The sequence below is a fragment of the Pleurodeles waltl genome, chromosome 5, assembly GCF_031143425.1.
Source record: "Pleurodeles waltl isolate 20211129_DDA chromosome 5, aPleWal1.hap1.20221129, whole genome shotgun sequence".
NCBI classification, from domain to species: domain Eukaryota; kingdom Metazoa; phylum Chordata; class Amphibia; order Caudata; family Salamandridae; genus Pleurodeles; species Pleurodeles waltl.
This window is the reverse complement of record NC_090444.1, coordinates 765,672,952-765,692,728: the sequence shown is the minus strand read 5'-3', so window position 1 is coordinate 765,692,728 and position 19,777 is coordinate 765,672,952. Positions and strand designations below refer to the sequence as shown.

The 19,777-nt window shown below is 40.9% G+C and overlaps 1 protein-coding gene across 1 annotated transcript in view; it reads left to right on the top strand.

The window, feature by feature from the left end:
* Nucleotides 1-12,628, top strand: part of SLC24A3 (solute carrier family 24 member 3) — a 1,392,829-nt gene extending 1,380,201 nt beyond the window's left edge. Inside the window, exon 17 of the mRNA XM_069234727.1 lies at nucleotides 6,154-12,628. Within this exon, the coding sequence (XP_069090828.1) occupies nucleotides 6,154-6,303 (150 nt within the window). The 3' untranslated portion in view covers nucleotides 6,304-12,628. The remainder of the gene's footprint in view (nucleotides 1-6,153) is intronic.
* The last annotated feature ends 7,149 nt before the right edge of the window (nucleotides 12,629-19,777 follow it).

Sequence of the window (19,777 nt, the reverse complement as noted above, 5' to 3'; positions counted from 1 at the left end):
GATGTTGAGGTGGACTCCTCTGACATACTATATGTATGTCTTACTGTTCCTGGTGACCTGACATATTACTTCTATAACATTTAGTCAAGGTCTGCGGGCACCAAAACTGAGTCAAATGTATTAGACATCTTGAACGCCCACCTGTCTATAATAGCGCCAGCTGCAAGAAAGATAGTGGGTGATGAATTCAACTGCCAATATGAAAACCTTTGTATTGATAGTTGGGCTTTTTTGGCTGATGAAGACGCTTCTGTGACGTATTTCTGAGCTAGGCATTTCACCTATTAAGGAATGGTCAACTGTAGTGCTTCAAATAAATGCTCTTCCTCTGAACCAGGGGTGGTGCACATGAAATGGCCGAACCTTTTCCGATAGACTCTGTGCACATACATTTATTAGGGTAAACCACAAAAGCCTAATTCATTATATAATGCTAGATGTCAGACTTTGGTTTGATAGTGGTTCCACTTTGTGACAGCAATCATAATGCCCTATCTTTAAATTTGAGTATAACCATTAAAGTAAACACCAATGCCACAGATGCAAATTTTGACAGGAGACTGTTAGTTGCTAGTAATATGCGCAGGGTCAAGGGGTGTAGGGTGCTATACTAGCAGTAGTCCATCAGCAGGATTTATAGCTTGGTTGATGACTCTTTGGAGGGGTTGCCAACACTGGACCTATTGGAGGTTCAGGGAGGCCCTGGAGGCAGTAGCAGCAGCAAATAGCCAGTTGTTTATAAACAAAGAGGTTGGGCGAGCTAGAGGGGAAAGGTGCCTCTGTTCAAGATACAATGCCACTTGTAGAGAAGCTAGGTCTAAACTAGTTAAGGCAGTAAAGGAACAAGTCAGACCCATGATTTTGACCACCAGGTGCTGTTACAAAAAAGCTTCAGGTGGCAAAAAAGAAGGGGAAAGGGAAAAATGCGAGGACCTTCTTGAGGCTGCAAGATCAAAAGATCACTGTTCATTCTGGAATTTGGTGACAACTGGAAACAGGGAAGGTACATGCTCTATTGAAAGCAATATTTTAGCCAGTGACTGGGCCAGGCATTTCTCTAGCATGTACTCGGAAAGCGGGGCTGGGCGGGCCCTTTATCTGATATGGCAGCATCAGGGGTCACTAGAATATCTTGTAGTGTCAACAAAAAGGAAGATTCAAGCTTTGCTGCTGGTCTTCTACCGACTACTGAATGATCACAAGACATTGAGGGCCTGATTTATACTTTTTTAGCACTGCATTTGTGTCATTTTTTGAGGCAAATGTGCCGCAAACTTACAAAATTCAATTATTTTAATGCCTGCTATGAGCAGGTATTAAAAGAGCCGGAAAAAAAATGATTCAAGGAAATCTGTTAGATTTCCTTGTGCCATTTTTGCAGCAACCCCCCACCCCCAACATGAGCTCAACTGTAGATATTCAAACTTCGCCAATTCCCCATTTGTCCACTTCAGTAGATTTTGCCACACTATAAGGGCCTCTGCAACTCTAAAGTCTCCCCAGTTCTTAAAGTTTGCTTTCTGCAATGGTTGGCTAAGACTATCTTTTAGCCAATCCAGGAGAATTCCAAATAGGAGCCCGATCTGAGTAGTATTGCACTCCCATTGTTTTCCTTACGAAAAAACAAATCCTAAGTGCAGACAGAAGAACCTTCATTCGAACCTGTTTAAAGAATTTGGGGTAACCAAACTTATCCAAGAACTTTTCCAGGCCAGCAGCTGGGAGCATTGCAATACACAGCAGGCCAGAGAGCTAATGCCTGGGGCTCTCATTAAAATGCGGAAAATGCATAGACGTAGATTGTTTCTCCTAGAATGTATCTCTAGCCATCCCACATCCTCCCTCAGCTGCTTGTTCTGAAGCTGTAAATTTCCAATTTTCCTTGTGTTCTTCAGTGAAGTTTCTTTAGTCTGAGCTACCCCTTTTTCAAGGAGGTCAGATTGATGTGCTAAAGAATCCAACTTATCGCCCAAGGCCTGGCAGACTCACAATTTTTTTTTATTCAGTTCAAAGGTCCCAAATTTCTGTATTATGTCTGATTTTAGGGGCAATAACAATTCCACTAAAAGGGGACCCTCGGGCTACTCACGATATCCCTGCGAGCCCCCACCAGCCTCTGGATGACAAATACCTGAGTCACCTTCTTTCTCTGATTCCTCTGTAATTGAGTCCATTAGGACCTGAAACCTATTTGAAAAGGGAATAGATGTGGCCGGACCATTTTGAAACTGCATCTCTCTGTGGTCTGGGTGTGACATTGCTGCAGCTCCTATGGTTGGAGAAAACCCCCCATCCTTTGCCTCTGTGCTTTCAGAACCTAATCCTGTGAGCGCCAGCTGCCCCACATGAGGTCTGATCTCGGGAGCTTTATCTGTTTTATACATGATCTTAAACAAGGAATTCATAGAAGGGGAAATCCTGATCTCTGGGCACCCTAGGGCTGACTCCAGAGACTTCTTACACCCCTGGGCAGGATAGACCCTTTTCTTACAATTCTTATTCCTGTAATGTTCATCGTCCTATTTGAGACTGAGTTTCCTGCTCCTTTCGCCCATAAAGACCTATGGGAGTGTTTATTCCTCTCAGCTTTCTCTTGTTCTGCACTTGACCTGATAGTGGATTTTTGGCCCGCAAACATGGGGACTGGACAGTGGACCTGGAGGTCAGGTTCCTGTAATCCCTGGGTAAGCCCTCCCCCCCTCTACAAATACTAAAAGCTTGTTCTCCTCTTTTTAATGCTCCCCAGTCGTTTTGTGCCCCTCCCTCAACAGACATGTGGGCTACAATATTCCTAGCTTTTCCATATGATGTGCTATGTGCCTTATTCAACTCTGGCAGTGCTCCTTGCACCCGAGAGCTGTTCTAAAACATGCTGCTCCAGCTGGTTCTGGCTCTGCTCTCGTGTCCCAGTAACCAACATGTGCTACAATCGCACATCTCTGAATCAACCAGGGAGGTGCGCGATGGAAAGGTGTAGCGCCGAGCTTTCATTTTTTTAAAGTGGAGACCTACCTTGCCTTAATGAGATGCAAGGTAGGCGTTCCCGTGCAAAGAATGACTCTATGTCCTTAACGCCATATTTAGGGGCATATTTATACTCTGTTTGCACCGAATTAGCATCATTTATTTTACTCTAATTCGGTGCAAATCTAACTCCATACTTATACTTTGGTGCTAAACCCAACTAGCACCAAGGCCCTGATTTATCCTTTTTTTGCACCGCATTAACGTCATTTTTTGACGCAAAAGTGGCGCAAACTTACAAAATGATGGCCCTTATTTATACTTTTTGCTGCAAAACGGCACTAACTCAGTTTTGCACCAAAAAGTTTAGCACCGGCTTGCACCATTTCTGTGCACCAGCCGGGCACCATAGTTATGGAATGGTGCAAGCCGGTGCAAAGGGTAGGCTAGAGTTTTAAAAAATGACTTTAGTCGGGTGGGGCTGGCAGTATAGAAGAAGAGGGTTTAGCACCAAAAAATGGCTTTAGGCAGGTTAGAGTAAAAAAAATGTACTCTAACCAGATTAGCGTCATTTTATGGTGCTAAATCTACCATGCCACATGACTCTTGTCTTAGAAAAGGCAGGAGTCATGCCCACCACCCCAATGGCCAGCACAGAGGACAGGGATCCCCTTGGCATGGCCATTGCACCCTGTGCCACGTATGGGGGCCCATTTCAGGGCCCCCATGGCACTTTCAAAAATAAAATGCACTTACCTGTACTTACCTGGGATGGGGTCCCCCATCCTCGCAGTCCCTCTAGTGTGGGTGGGGGTGCCCCTGGGGCCTGGAGGGCACCTCTGGGCTTATTCCATGGTGTTCCACCATGGAAATAGACCCACAGGTCCCCTAATGCCTGCCCTGACCCAGGTCTTAAACAATGGGGCAAAGCAAGCTTTGCCCCATTTTTTGACCCCCTCCTCTCTCCCTTACACCATTTTTGCATGGGAGTATAAATATGGCGTTAAGGCCATAGAGTCATTTTTTGCACGGGAACGCCTACCTTGCATCTCATTAAGGCAAGGTAGGTTTCCAGTTCAAAAAATGACTTTAAGTCCATAAATTTGGCGCTAGGCGGGTCTAGCACCAAAGTATAAATATGGAGTTAGTTTTGCACTGAATTAAAGTCAAAAACAAATTACGCTAATTCAGAGCAAACAGAGTATAAGTATGCCCCTTAGCGTCAAAAAATGATGCTAATCTGGTCAGAATCATTTATTTTGACTCAAAACTGCCTAACGTCATTTTTTTTTAAGCTAGCCTACCCTTTGCACCGGCTTGCACCATTCCATAAATATGGTGCCAAGCTGGTGCTAAAAAATTGTGCAAGCTGGTGCAAAACTTTTTGGTGCAAAACTGCGTTAGTGCAGTTTTGCACCAAAAAGTATAAATAAGGCCCTATGTCTTTAGTGATAGACCTAATATTTATGTAAATGTGCCTTGAGGTCTGCCTCAATGGCCTTAAATGCAGACATCGTTTTAATGTAAAAGCTAGAAGCATAGTGGTCTGCAAATGAGAAATGCATTGTCCCAGACATTATGCATTTAGTTTGAATTTCGAATGTCCTGACATAGTCCGTAGGTCTATCTTTTGAACTTGTGAACATTTTCATGTTATTGCAATTACTCTAAGTGGGTGTATTGCCTGTCAGTGCACACGCTTCATCATACTACTTTTAGGGGGTCAACAGCCCTCTGTCATAATGTTTTTGAGTAGGCACCTTACAGTACCTTCGTTCTGGGAGGCCCCATTAAGAGGGGCTTTAAACTCCCAAACAGCTTGTGCGTATTTATAACTCTGTGCATAGCATTTAATTGTGAGTGTAATAAAGTGCATTTCCTTTTTAAAGTAAAACAGTGTCTGGGTACTCAGTTGAGTGTTATTGTTGTGCTTCACTTAATTCTCAGTTTCTAGGCCACAGCATTTTTCTGAGTGCGCCCTATACTGCTCCGCCTAACTAACTTAAGATCTGAGTGCTAAAATAGATAGGTAGCACCAAGTTTTCGGGTCCACAGTACTGTACCCCTCTCCCCAACACCAGAAGTAACAGTCATTTGCAATGCAACACGTCTTGCGTTTGCTCATGTTAGAGCTGATCGCGTTGTAAACTCACAACCCAACTTTTCACCTATCGGCAAAAATGCATTTATTCACGTAACCCGAAAAAGTGCAATTAACTATGTAAAACGCTCGACTTCTGCCAAGCGAGCCTCGAATGTTTTCTGTACTTGGTCGATGCGCTCGAGGAGGGCTAGCCACCGGAAAAGGCATGACGTATGCATGCCTTAGACTACTGAAAGCAAGCAGATTTTAATGGGCAAGCCCACGAACCAATGAAAAACACGGACGTGACTTCGACAGGGCCCCGAGCCCTTTTCTAAACACTAAAGCGTCTCGCTGCGATACGCATGCGCGAGCGCATGCAACGCAGACTCGACCCTAAAAAGACATAAAATTGGAGCTCAGCAGCCTCTGATTGCCCTATGACCCCCCACCACAATACGCTCCCAACCCACATTTCACAAATCAGGCAATTTGACTTTGACTACAAATATAACTTGTCATAAAAAATGCTGAAAACATTTTCCCTTATAGCAATGGCTCAATATTGCTGAGGCAAATAAATCAAATCAAATATGTTTGCATTTTTCACAGAATTTAGTTCTGTTTAGGTAGCAAGTTTTGTAGCAATAGAGTTCGATTTTCTGCCTCAGAATTATAAGCAACACTGTTTTCAAATTACGTAAAGCATTTATTTCCTCCATAATTGTTTATTATTTGCTGTATTTTTTCATAATATAATCGGGAACAACATTAGGCAACAGTGACCTGGAAGTACAGCACGAAGCTAACATAGGGCTGCAAACACAGCTAAAAAAGAAGGACATTATCTTCATAAATCTGACCTGGCAGTTGGACAATAAAAGCCAGCATAGAAAAGCTCATACGTTTGTTTATGGGAAAAAAATATCTGAAATCTTATAGCAGCAAATATAATGTCTTTTTTTCATCTTTAGATACAACAGCATGTCTTATTCTATTTTGTCATAAAGGCTAGTTTTAGGCACTTCCAAGGTAAATTTGTGTTTCTTTCTGACATTGGGACCAAATGAAAATTAAACTTTCTTTCCCTGTGATCCCTGCTGCAGGTATGCGGAGTCCATATCAACAAATGGAAGCTGGACAAGAAGCTTGGAGTGACGTGCCTTTTCCTGTATGGCATCTTCCTGTGTTTCTCCATCTTGACGGAATTCAACGTCTTCACGTTTGTGAACTTGCCAATGTGCAGGGGAAACTGATGTGAGTGGATAGACTGTAGTCCAGGGTGACTTCCTTTTTACCTGTGCAATATACACAACGCGGCTCGTGTCTCTTCCTGTGGTGCACCGAGAAGTTGTGACTGCTCACTGTTCATGGGAGTCTCGCCTCCATGAGTTTTCTGCCCCTGTCAATCCTAAACTCCTCTCGGCACTATCTTGAACACTCCTATGTTGGTGTGACGATCTGCCATATGAAATTCCTAAAACCACCCTGTCCCCATCCTCTCTTTTTAGTACTATTTGAACAATGACTGAGATTCAGAAGTAACTGGCTGCTAGCTGGCTTTGAGCCAGACAGAACTTGTCTACTCTAATTCCTTCTTTTTTAAATTATTTGATGGGAGACAAATCTAATTTATGACTTGAGACAGTTGAGAACTATCTGAATCAAGAAGAAGAATTTATTGTCTGTGCTGGTTCATTTTTTTCCTCGATGAGAATAAGGATGGGAGGTAGCAACGTCCTGTTGCTTTAGAGCGCTCTGGCACCTTTTGAGGATCCTGCTAGTCATGCTGGATGCCATGAATATCCAAAGGTCACAGATTAAATGAATCCAAGGGACAAAACAAAATGTACCACAGAAAGTGGTGGAGCAGTTTCTTGCTTTTGCAGCTCAACAACAAAAGACAATAGGTGAAGCAAACTCAAGAAAAATAACTTCCACCAACCAATGCACCATTTCTCAACTTGAAGCAAGAAATGTTAGGCAAACGTGAATTCTACTGTTTTTAACTTTATTGTCTTAGATTTAGTGATAGAATATTTCCAACTTTAAAGTTATAATGTGTTGGATTGTTGCAAGAGGAGTGAGCTTCCAGAGATTTGTTGTGGTCTGAAAAAAATGCTTCAGGATTTAGTACTCAAAAGTTTCAGAATCCTGTAGGAGTCTGCGTGGTGTCTTTGATTCTAGTGGTGCTCAGCATTGCCAAGATAGAAGCACAGCTTGAGGCAAGCAGCGCTGAATGATTGATTCCTTGAAGAAGGAGGGGCATATTTTGCACAGATGCTCTTCTCTTATATACATATTTAAAGCTCTTTTTTCTGCTTGCACGCTCAACCTGATGCCAGATTTCTCTTGTACTGTTGATGGTTGTCTATTGTCAAAACATTGAAGATCCTTCGTGTTGGTTACAGCATCCGCTGAATCCAGGTGATGGTACTCTTGACAATCAGAAGTCGGCTACTGTTCACTCACTCCTAAACTGCACATCTTTCCTTGATACGTGGTGTTTGCTTTCTGCCAACAAAACATGCCAGTTGTTTTCACATTCGTGACAATGACTGCCAATACACATATTCCCTATAAAGATTATGGCTACTGCCTTCCCAGGGCATAATCTAGGTAAGCATGTTAGCCATACAAATGCTGTATAACTGACCTTTCTACAATTTGGTCATCAGAATGAATACCAGGTAGCGAGAACTTGAGAACAAAGGGTTAAATAATTGCAAAGAAATTCAATATGACTATATACACATGCATGTTTACAGAAATTATTCCCAGATGAGGCACAAAGTTGATAGTAGAGTTAGTGGTCATTTCAGATTGATCTCATAATAATACAAACCTTGATATTTCCAAAAAGGTTACTGGGGTACCCAATGCCACTTAATTATTACCCTACATTACCCAAATATTATCCTACGTAAACCCATTTCTTACAGTATGAGGTGGATGAAAAGTGGGAACAAGGACCCCAGTTTCCTGTTTTGATATTTCTTCTCCCCAATGTATGTTTAAAAAAATCTGTCCAACAGAAAATTTCCTTTCAAGAAGCAAAGGGATTATTTATCATGAGTAAAAGAGGTTGTTAATAAAGGTACTGTTTCTCAACATGTTTAGGGGTCTCCCCTATGCCATGACAGAAGTCAACTAAACCTTCCACATCACATGTGTGGTCATTGCTATGTATTAGCGTGAGCAAATGAGCAGTGGCAAAGAAACATCACAGTACTTGTAGCTATAGAAGTTAGAAAAGCGAAGTCACTTATCGAGAGCACTGTACAGTACAGAAAGAATTATATCTCAGTTTTGGAGGTCTTCAGCATTAGCACTGAAAGAAATAAAGAGAGTTCTCCAATAATTTTATTAAGAAAAATGTACATACAAAAATGTACATACAAAACAGGCCATGTTCCTCTGAAATTGGCAAAGGAAAATGAGGTGTCACATATTTGTGGTGTAAAAAAGCTGTTCGCATTTGTTAATGACTTATAGCAATACAGTACTCCTTGTCACTAGAGACCCAATTCAACCAAAATGATAATTCACTGATAAGCCATATATTTTCAGTTAGTACATGGGCAAAACATTCATGGACTTTCATGTCTACTGTAACAAAAAAGTATAACTTCTGCAAAAAAAGGATAATCTTGTGTACAGAAAAACATAGTGCAGTGGCCGGTCAAGAGACACAATGCAGACCGATTGGAAGTATTGAAAAAATAATTGGTTGTAGGAGCAAGAAAATTGGCATCAAATATTGACCCATAACCTAAAAAATGATAACAGTGAATGGAGGGCCAGATTTACTAACCTTTCACACCATACAAAACAGCAAGGCAATTTACTATGCTGCATTGTGTGAAAGGGAGAGAGCACAAATATTCCAAATGTACTCCGATATGGCCCACTTATGTTCTCTCAGAGTGCTGCTGCTTGTGCACTGGACCAATGCAGGCCCCCTTGTACCATGGTGCAAGGGAGTCAGCTTTACGAGCAGTGTACTTTTTGTTCAGCTATGGTATAATCCTGCACAAAAAACAACCTATAGAGGCATATTTCTATTTCTATATGTGCTGCACACACAGAAAAAAAAAGTTATCAGGAGAGCTAAAGATATTTCTTCTTGTTATGCCAGCCTTGGGTAGGCGCAACATTTTAGCCTGAACACAGATTTGCAACCTTAAATAAATCTGGCTTTGTGTCAGATCCATGGTCAATGCATGGGAACACCCATGCTCCACCCATGAAACAGCTCCCTGACACAGCAAAAAGTAAAGCAGTGCTTTGCGTTGCATTACTTTTTCTTTACTAAACTGCCTAAAGAAACGCAAATCAGGATTTGGGTGGCTAAGTAAATCGGGAAACACGTTTTGCATCAGGGCTGCATTAAAATGTGAAGCAAAACAACGCAAAATGTTAGAAAGCTGGGCCAAAATATGACACACATTTGGGAAGATGGGCCTGCTTTCTTGCTTTGTGACCTGAGTGTCACAGTGGCATGTCAAGAGTACAACTAATGTGAATTGAATGCTGTGTTATAAGAAAAAGAAGGGAAGAGGTGGCAATCAGTGACACACCGGCATTTGCACAGTTTTATGAACTGTTTGATATTATCATGTGTGAATCTGTTTTGCAAATCTATACACACATATATGATATAGATATAAATATAATACATAAGAATAAAGGATGTGTGCATAACGTAACAATTTTTAGAAAGACTGGTTCATCCCACAGCTATGAACTGACGACGGCTGCGCTTTTTTCGTTAGCTGCGGGTTACCCCAGAGGCTTCTCTTTACAGTTGTTACGTGTCATGTGTATAGTAAAGCTCTTATAGAGTTATAGAGATATTTTCTAGTCAGTAGAACAATATGGCACCTTGAATTGAGAATCGCTGTTTTTTTGTCATTACAAAATGCCCTTCTGTGAAGATGTATTTGAGATGTGTTAACTCTACCGATAACACTGGTAGAATTTCAAGGGTGGGAGATGACAGATGATGAGTAAAATATGTTCTGTGGGGATACCATACAGCTGAAAAGATGTTTTGGGGACACGCACTTCTCACAAAAATACATTTTGTGTCTTCCTACTAATGATTTAACATTAGCGAAATTGTCCCGGTAAAAACTCTTTCGCCTATTTATCACTAGTTTGCAAGTGTTCCCCTCAGTTAGCCTGTCTGCCAAGTTGTAAACTGTCTTTTCTATCACTGAAGCAGGAGATGACATCACAAGGCGACAAGAAATGAAGCCTGTATATCCAGCACAGAAGTGAAGATACAAAGTCAAAAGTTGAATTTCTTCTTTCTGGAAAATAATGGGAAATGGCAAAAAAATATTTAAATAAGCGGAAAAATGGTTTGCATCCGGCGGAACTTAAAATATTTATAGTAGAAAATCACATATTTTACTTTTCAAAACAAAACTATGACTAGTTTAGGTAACAAATACGCGGGGAAGCAATAAGCACCTGTCAATGCGTGCACTTTTTGGTGGTGCTCTAGAAATTTGCAGTGCTCTTTGAAAAAGTTTGAGTCCTGGTTTTCAAATTATCTCACTGGAGCCATGTATTGGGGTGCCTTCTGTTGTGAAATATTGAAAAGTGATAGATTTTTTTCTGTTTTAACCCTTTCACTCAAAATAAAGCCCAGCGCGTTTTAGCAGGATTTCCCCATTGTTGTCTTCCCATTGGCCAGTAACTCCTAATGTCAACGTTTGAGTGGGACATTTACTTGCCACTTGAGAAGTTTTCATATTGCACTGCGGTACAGGAAGTTAACAAATCATTATTACTGCTTGGGGAAACTGTCAGAGTTAAGTGGAAATGCCTAGTCATTTCAGTCCCTACAAAAGTTGATGACTTTATTTCTTTTTAAGTCAAACTACACCTTCAAGAAGTATCAAATGATCACAAACAAGTATCAACAATGTATTTATGGTAATTTTATCTACTCGTTCATTTTAACACTTAGCCCAACAGACAATATTGTAGTGCGATCCAATCTTGCATAAGGTTCTGTACATTAGGCTCTCCAACAACCCATTCCATTCCTGGTAACTGACATCGTCAAGCAAGGACTTCACGTGGGCGGCCATAGTACAGACAATTTGTGCACTGCAGACAATTAAGGCCATTCCTTTTGGCACATTTTTGATGTTTTACTTTAGGAAGATAAACAAAAACATTTTCTCCATGAAAAATTTCGAAAATACATTTTCCCAGCTTGTCATATGTGAAAGATTTTAATTTGTTAAAAAATTAGTTTCATCCATTTATAGACATAAGCAATGCAGAGTTAAAATCTTTTTTTCAATTTCTTAAAAAGGGTTTTTCATAAATTAAGATTTCTCTCTCCATTACACATGTACAATAATTTATTAGGAAAACATGTGTTCTCTATACTTAGCAAAGTTTACACAAGTCTTGCCCTACAGTTATTCCCTGGATCAAAAAACCTTTCGGTATTTGGAGAGTAACATGGTGTTAAATTGATGCGTTCTGCATCTATTCAAACCATAACAAATTTACTGTGCTATAGTCCCAGAAGGGATGGTAGATCCTCCTTGCAGATGTACGGTAGGCACGGAGAAGAACCATTTACTAACTCTGTCTTTATAATATGTACAATTGATAACACTATTTACGTATTACCTGCATACCACCAAATTATTGGCTTATGTGTATTCAGATACATCCCAGTAAACCTATTGAGTTTAGCTTTTCATGTTGGCCCGCTTTTATCATTTCTGTTTATGAAAGTGAACTACAAACATAATATATATTTTAATTGGGAAAAATGTAAATTAGTCAGGACACAACATACTGAAACCATTGCTCAGCAGTAACAACCACACAGTACAGCATGTCCATAAAGAAACAAACTAATTTATACTAACTATAGCAAGGACGAAACAGGTTGTCAGATTGCATATAAGCAATAAATCCATAGTCTAAAAAGTAACCAATAGATAATAATTTGTGGCCAAGGCTAACTTTAAATCTAATGAAGAATCTCATATTCAAAAATTTGAGGAGATAACACATGAGGCAATCACCTTTCACAGTAATAATTGTAATTGTTTTATGTTTATCAATCTGAAATGCATTCAAATGATATCTAGACATATTTAAATATGTCATCAAACATCATATCCACCATTTACAAAAATAATGCACTTTAAAAGGACAAACCTCTCATTTGGTTAGGTTTGACAATTTAATAGATTTTCTAAGAGACTGTTCAAGTTACATCACTGAAGTTGATTTTTGGAGCCCCGTGAAGTAACATTTTGGTGCATAAGCGATCTCTTTTTCCTACCAGCAAGATTTTTTTTGCAATCACATCATGCAATATGGTGCCCTCCTATGACCATTGCTAGTAGACCTGTAAGGCTGAGGAATGCAAAGGCCTTAATGCATTTTCAACCCTGCAAACATATCGACACTCTTTGAAATACCAAAGCAAATCATGATCAGTAATCACAAGAAAATATTTATTGCAAGCCACAATGAGAAAGGAAATGATCAATCTGCTCTCATGCTGAGCTAAGTATTTTTTAATGTGACACTTGTAAAAAAAAAAAAACCTTTAATAAATCTCAACAGAGTCAAGACAAGCACATTACAACAAACTTTGATGAAAGATTACCACAGTGTGGTTAAAAGGATCCTGAAATTAACTTAATCCCTTTAATGTATTAGTCCACTTCAGTACATCACATTTCTTAGGTAAGATTCCACAACAGTAGCCTGAAGATTGAATTCAAAGTCAAAGAGATTTTCGGTGACAAAGAGTGTACTGAGTTGAAGACTTTTACAAGAAACTAGGGGCCACATTTTTGTCCTTGTTTGCATCGCAAACCTTAAGTCAGATTTTTGAAGCCACGCAAAGCCATTTTGAGTGGCTTCAAAAATCTGGAGTAAGGCAACACAAAGCAAATCGATGTGTTGCCTTACTCTGCACTAGGGGGGCGTTCGAGGGCATTGCACGGTATTCCCACGCAACTCCCATGGATTTTGGAACTTGTAAACCTGAGGATGCTCCAAAATCTCACGTTCCCAGGGGAGGTGTAACAAGGAGAAATATCTCTATTTCGCCACGTTTCTTCCTCTTTCTAAGTGTACTCCATTCTGCAGCACACATAGAAAGAGAAATATGCCTCCCAGGGTTGTATTTCTGCAGGAAAGTGTCCGTTTCTGCACAAAATCAACCCTGCATGCAATGCAGGCACTCTTGCACCATGGTGCAAGGGTGCCCGGGTTGGCGCCAGGGAGCCCATTGTGCATCAGTGCAGGGAGAAAAGTCATACCATATGCCTTAAATAAAGCGCATTGCTGTCCATTCCCTGTCACCCAGTGCTGCTCAGCAAGACTATTTGCTGCGCTTCACTGAGTGACAATCTTATAAAAATGCACCAAGGGGTCTGCCACTTGCCCATCAGGATATTGGCCCAGCATGTCCAGGCTCAGGAAGGACGTATTTGCACATTCGCTGATACCGGACTTGAAAATACCATCACCTAGAGAATCTCCCTCCAAACATATGTAAAACATAAAATGCTTGGAGAACGAATGCAAAGTCCCTGGATAATCCAACGTGGTAACAAAAGAACGCAACAGAGAACGTCATACATGAAACATGTGTGACAATGTATCGTTGTCGAAATCCTGGGATAAAACTACATTGGTACTTGTCAAACATGGGTATGTGATAATAATGTAAGAGACACGACATTCAGGTTAATCTGGGACGTATTTATCATTTCAATTTTTCATTGAATGCTTCATCAACTTAACATTCACAAGGGTAACATGGGCTTGGGCAAGTGTTTGTTTGAAATATTCCCATGAGAAACGATAAATTCATATTTATCGATTTATATTTATATTTGCCTGTGTTGGTTTTCGTAGGAGGAAGTGGAAACGGAGTGATTATACAACAACACAGTGAATGTCGAACGTGCACTCGTTTCCATGCTCCCCTGACACTCCAGCTTATGTTGGGCAATATCCCTAGCCCTGGTGAAAGCCGATTCGACAATCGTAGGCTATGGTGGTGATGTGTATCTGTCATATTCGACACAATGGTGCAATATTGTACAGAATTTAAATACACCTATATCTTTTGGGAAAAAGTATTTTCTTAAAAACATATACTAAGGAGACAATCAATTTCAAATGTGTTCTAAAACTGGTAATAATGCGGTTAATAAGCATCCTTGAAGGTCCCATGCAACTAAGAGCCATTGTGGAAAGCAATCTGGTGTCCCCCAATAAGGTAGTTCAACTGTAGCCCTGTGGGGGAACAAAGTGTTAACCAGCACTGCAGCACTTTAGAAAAGCATGCACCAAATGACATCACGTTCACCTCTTAAATGGTGATGCCCCAAGCGGTCAAAGAAAAATTACTGCTTTTGCTAAAATAATATTGGCAACAGTCAGAGATCCGGGAATGCACGCTAAGTGCCCAGGGGCGTAGCTTCAGGGGGGTTGTTTGGGGTGATACACCCGCCCCCAAACAAATGTATTTTTGATAAATATTGGGGTGCAGGGGCTTTCAGTTGGCTGTGGTGAGGTGCCTGTTGGATTTCAGCAGGAGTTTTTACATACATCGACAAATGCTCACACACATTCTCTCCCTCACTGCTTTATGAAAGCCCTAAGAAATGTTAGTTATTTTACAAACTATTTTGTTTTGTTTCACTTAGTACTCCTACCAATCCACACTCCTCTCACTTTCCACTGCCCCGTAGGACCCTCTTGTGTGTCTTGCTTGTCGCATATTCTATTTTAACATTATATGCAAGCTTGATCATTGGAAATTGTAAAGCTCACAAACCCCTTCCCCAAATTTACTGACTAAGCTACGCCCCTGTAAGTACTCTTGGTTATCCAGCAGAATTTCACAGGTGTTTTCTCCTCTTTCTTGCATCAATGTTTTCGGGTTTACTTTTCCATCCTTTGCTTTGTCCGTTGTCGCGCTCTCCTTTCGGCATCCAGGAGTTCATGCGTCTGTTTCTGGAATGTTCCATGGCCACACAACAAAGTATCTTGGACATCTAAGAACGTAAATTAAAAACGTAATCCCCTCGCTCCTCCTCAAGGGACTTGCTTTGGGTTACTCTTGTCATAATAGATAATATGAATATGAACTATTTAAGAGAGTTTAGCCAACAAATAAACATGGTAGTTTCCAGTACCACAGGTAGGTACTCATTGCTGCCTTCAAAGAGTGCATAATAGTTCCTTGTTTTTAGCCACACCGACTAACTCAGCTAGAACGTGTATGCAGCTGTTGTAGCTTCCCCTGGAAGACAATTGTGTAACCTTCCTTCACAATAATCTAAAAGCTGTCTAAGGACTCATTGCGAGTCCTTCTGTAATTCCTATGGAGCCCCTTCTGAATTATGCAGTCTGAAGTTCATATGAAGATCCGGTGTAGTTCATTCAAACAAATTGGGATCTGGAAGAACCTGAAATGTTCAAGTGAACCTCCAAAAAAGAAATGGGAAGTTATAGTGGAAATCACGTGTAGTATTCCTGATTCCCCCAGTAATTCCTTATTTCTGAGTCGAGCCTCAGGGTGGCCTTCATAATGGGAGGTGTCCCCTTGAGAGTCTGACTGAGAATGGAAAGTGGTTGGTTTACTATTGCGAAAGATTAGTTGGCTGATGCCTTTATATTTTTAGTGCTCCTGAGATGTCACATGTCCACTAGAGAAACAATGTGTTGACATTTGGTAATGTGTTAGCCTTATTAGGCAATGACAGGTTACCTATTGCCCATAATGTTAAGTACATATGTTATTAAAAGCCATTACTTAAAGGGGCCATCCAGTGAATGAACTCCTCTCACCTTCACAGAAATTCTTCATACAACCAACTCGTGGCCATTGATTGCCACGGGCCTGTGACTTTGATATAGCACTTGGGTGCTTTAAAACCCGTTCCTGTCACTCGAAGGCAAAGTATGTGACGAAAAAATCGTTCATTTAGCGAATACCAATTTACAGCTAAGCTATCAAAACTTGCACTGATATACTGTTCTTTCTCAATCACAGAATGGGTCCAGAAGAAAAAGTAGGATTACAAAATCGAGCCTGCGACTTCACAAACTGATGCCTGAACCACTTAAATCACACATTCTTTGTGAACATTAAGGACCATGGCATCGACACCCTACCAGAGAGTACCAAATATGTTGCATGCTTGTTCGATCACATATTTTTGCATAATGCTTAATTATGAAGTCTACTGTTTCTAGATGCTTCCAGCTTTGGCTGAGAAGTAAACGGGGGACAATGGAAAGGGAAAGGGATTTACCAGGATCACTTAAATTGGTCAAGTAAGAAAGCGGGGATAGAAATCCCCTTTACTGTCTTTGATGCCAACATTTTTTATATTTACTTCCCTCTTTTAAACCTTGATACTTGCCACACCCTGATTATTAACAAAGCAGACATCCCATTGTATGTAAAACTGTCATAACCAATTTCATCACTAGCTGTTTCAGATCCACAAAAGTGGCAAAAAAACAGTGATGGCTGGACCACAATATATTTTGTAGAGGTTATCCCAACATTTTAATAGTAGGTTAAAGCACAGCCGCCATTTCACAAATAGATGGGTGGTAGGATGGTGCCAAATATTAAAGTATGCCAGGCATTGTGAGAAACGGGTTCTCTGGTTCCTGTCCAAAGAATAACGTGCCACATGTTTTGGGTTAGAACGCATACGCCCATCCATTTTTCACACTGTGAGTTAGAAATATAATTTTTTATTTTACAATAATAGTAACCGTTCACCACCAATCATCTATAAAGCAGACAGCCAAAAAGTCACATGGAAGAGACAGTAGTGAGAGAGCACAGACCATGCATGGTCTACAGTTTTACAGCAGATAGGGAAATGAGCAGACTAGAAATATGGGCCTAGGAATCCGCATTCTCTGCCGTCCAACTAGTGGCATTGTCACTCAGCGATGACATCCTGATTTGTTTGCCTGCTCATAAAGTAGAGAATGACTTTATCAGATGAATGCAGGATTTTGTAAGGAACAAGGCTTTAGCATGGATATTTAATGGGTAGATTGATGCATGGAATGTTTTATCACACAGCCTTTTGAGGCACGTAGACAGGTGTGTGTATCTTGGAAAAGCTGAATGGACGCTGAACCTTGGGATTACGTTTCTTCACTGGGATGTTGCACGAGGAACAGAGCTACAGCCTATTATCAGGTCCTTGTCAAAAAGAAACTAGTGCTTCCCGACAAATGCTGCAAGATTGTAATATAAAGTATTTATTTCATGTAGTAGAGTAAAAAAATGAAAAATCCAAATGGAAGTCATATGTATTTATACCTAGCGTTGACACGTCCAAAATTATTTCAGAATGTTGATATCAATTTTCGGAGAGAAGAATGTAGATGGTTTTCTTCGAAGTGTGTGAGCAAGCCCTGCGCTCATTTATCACAAAGGTGCACGATTCTGCGGTGAATGTATTTTGAACAGTTTATAAAATGATTGTTTGGTGTGTCGTAAGGATGATTTTAATTGAGATTTACCTAGCAAAGTATACCCTACCCAAACCGGAAGTACGGCGGACTAATCACGTGCGATCTGAATAAAGACCAGTGCCCTGAGTTTTCAGCTATACGTCACATCAAGAAACAGCTGTTTCTTTACACAAAGACGTAAAAAGCAATATGGAAGAGAGTTAAACATCATCAAGCTCCAGGAATGTCCTGAATGGCAAAATGGGGAAAAAAAGATTTGTCAAGTCAGTATGTGTAACCGCTCGAGCTTTCTTCTCTCTGCTGGAGAAGCGTTGGTACGTCTGATGCTCTGAAAGCATTGTGGTTCTGCTTGGAATGTTACTGCTGCCCTTTTGGAAAAAAATGGTTGTGGTTACTGCCACTACCAGCCACTTGCAAAAATGGGTTAGCGACTGCGGCCACATTTGTTATGGTCTGAGAATCGATCCTTTCCCTTGGCAGGCGTCGGTCGGAGTTAACTCCTGCGTAGCAGCCCTTTAACGTCTCATACCATCTTTAAGGTGTGAGAGTGTTCTTCGTGTTCTGTTCTGTGGTGCATCCAGTGCTTCCTTCTGCGGGGGAGCAGTAACGCAACCTACATGGACGTTTTGCTTGTTCTCCTCGCTCTGCTCGACAGGCCTTATCAGGAGTGTCAGTCATGGGAGACAATTGCAAACTAGGGCCCAGATTTAAGAGGGCCTAGCGCCATAAATCGCTACATTAAGTTCATTTTTTTACTCTAATGTGGCCATATTATGGCAAAAACGTTGCACCATATTTACAAAGTGGTGCAATACATGCATTGAGCCACTTTGTAACCCCTTGCACTACATAATGCCTGCACCAGGCATTATGTATGCAAGGGGGGGGGGGGCGTTCCCCCGTTAGGGTGGGTGAAATAATGGCGCAATAAAATCTAAAAGATTTCTTTGTGCCATTTTTAGAGGCATTTTTAACTTGTGCACAGTGTAGACTTTAAAAGGAGGCACACCATTGTTTTCAATGGGCTTCAATGTGCTTTGCAGGATTAGCATCAATACTTTTGGCGCTGATCCTGCAAAGCGCCGAACTAGCATCAAAAATTTTGATGCTAGTTCCGTATCTACAGCCATGGTGCGCCATATGTTAAATACGGCACACACGTGGTGGCATTAGGTGGACACTAAGGGGCGCAAGAAAAGTGGCACTGTATTGGATGCAGCACCACTTTTCTTAAATTCGGCCTTAAAGGTCCTAACAAGCCCAATCCACCTGAATATAAGTGCTCCCTATAGCACTGCTCAAACTACACTCGCCTTTCCCCCTACCTTTCCGTACCCCTGCCTGTACCCCCTTTGTAGATACTGTAAACCCCACTGCTCGAACACCTTTTAGTTACAGTGTACAAAGGTCTCATGCATACATAAACTCACAGACACCATGCCTCTCATTCGCCACTGGGAGACTCAATTGCATGTCTATTTGCACTCAAAAAGGAGCAGACCACCTTACTGGTACGTTTTGGAAGATGCCTCAGGTGTTGCAAATTTCGATAACGGTGGGCGTTTTCTAGGGTAAGTTGATGCCTCTGTGTTGCTAGGACCACAAAGCTCCAGTCCTGAGAATGTCATTTATCAACGCGTGCTGTCAGGTGTGTTACCTTATTTGGTCAACAGACCTGTGAAAGGACTAAAACTCCCAGAATGCATTAGAAAACCCGGGACTGGAGCACCGTGTCTTTGGTGACATGGAGTCTTCTGACCACCTCATTTCGATGCTTGTCTACTTTTCAGAAATCAGTTTACAGCATTTACTCCGGTGTCAAACTATGCTGGGGTTGTAAAATGGTACTTTAGGGTCTACCAAATGAGTTTCAGTTGTGACTTCTTTGCAAACACATTTTAAAGTGTGAAATGCAATATCGGTATATTTTCTCCCCTAAAAGAAACTACTGTATGATGCAGTTAATGCATACACGCTGCAGGGAGCATAGCAATAAAGTGACAGATCAGAGCTATATTTGTTATTATAGTAAAGTTCACTAAAACAATAACGTTTCCATTTTTTCCTTGGAGGAGAAACCCTGTGGTGCCTGTGATCACAGGGAAGAATTTTCCGGATGGTCCTATGTAAAACAAAACAGGAAATGGAAATGCATATACTGTAACACTGTATTTGTTAATTTATAGCTTCTGGGACTTTACCAAGTAC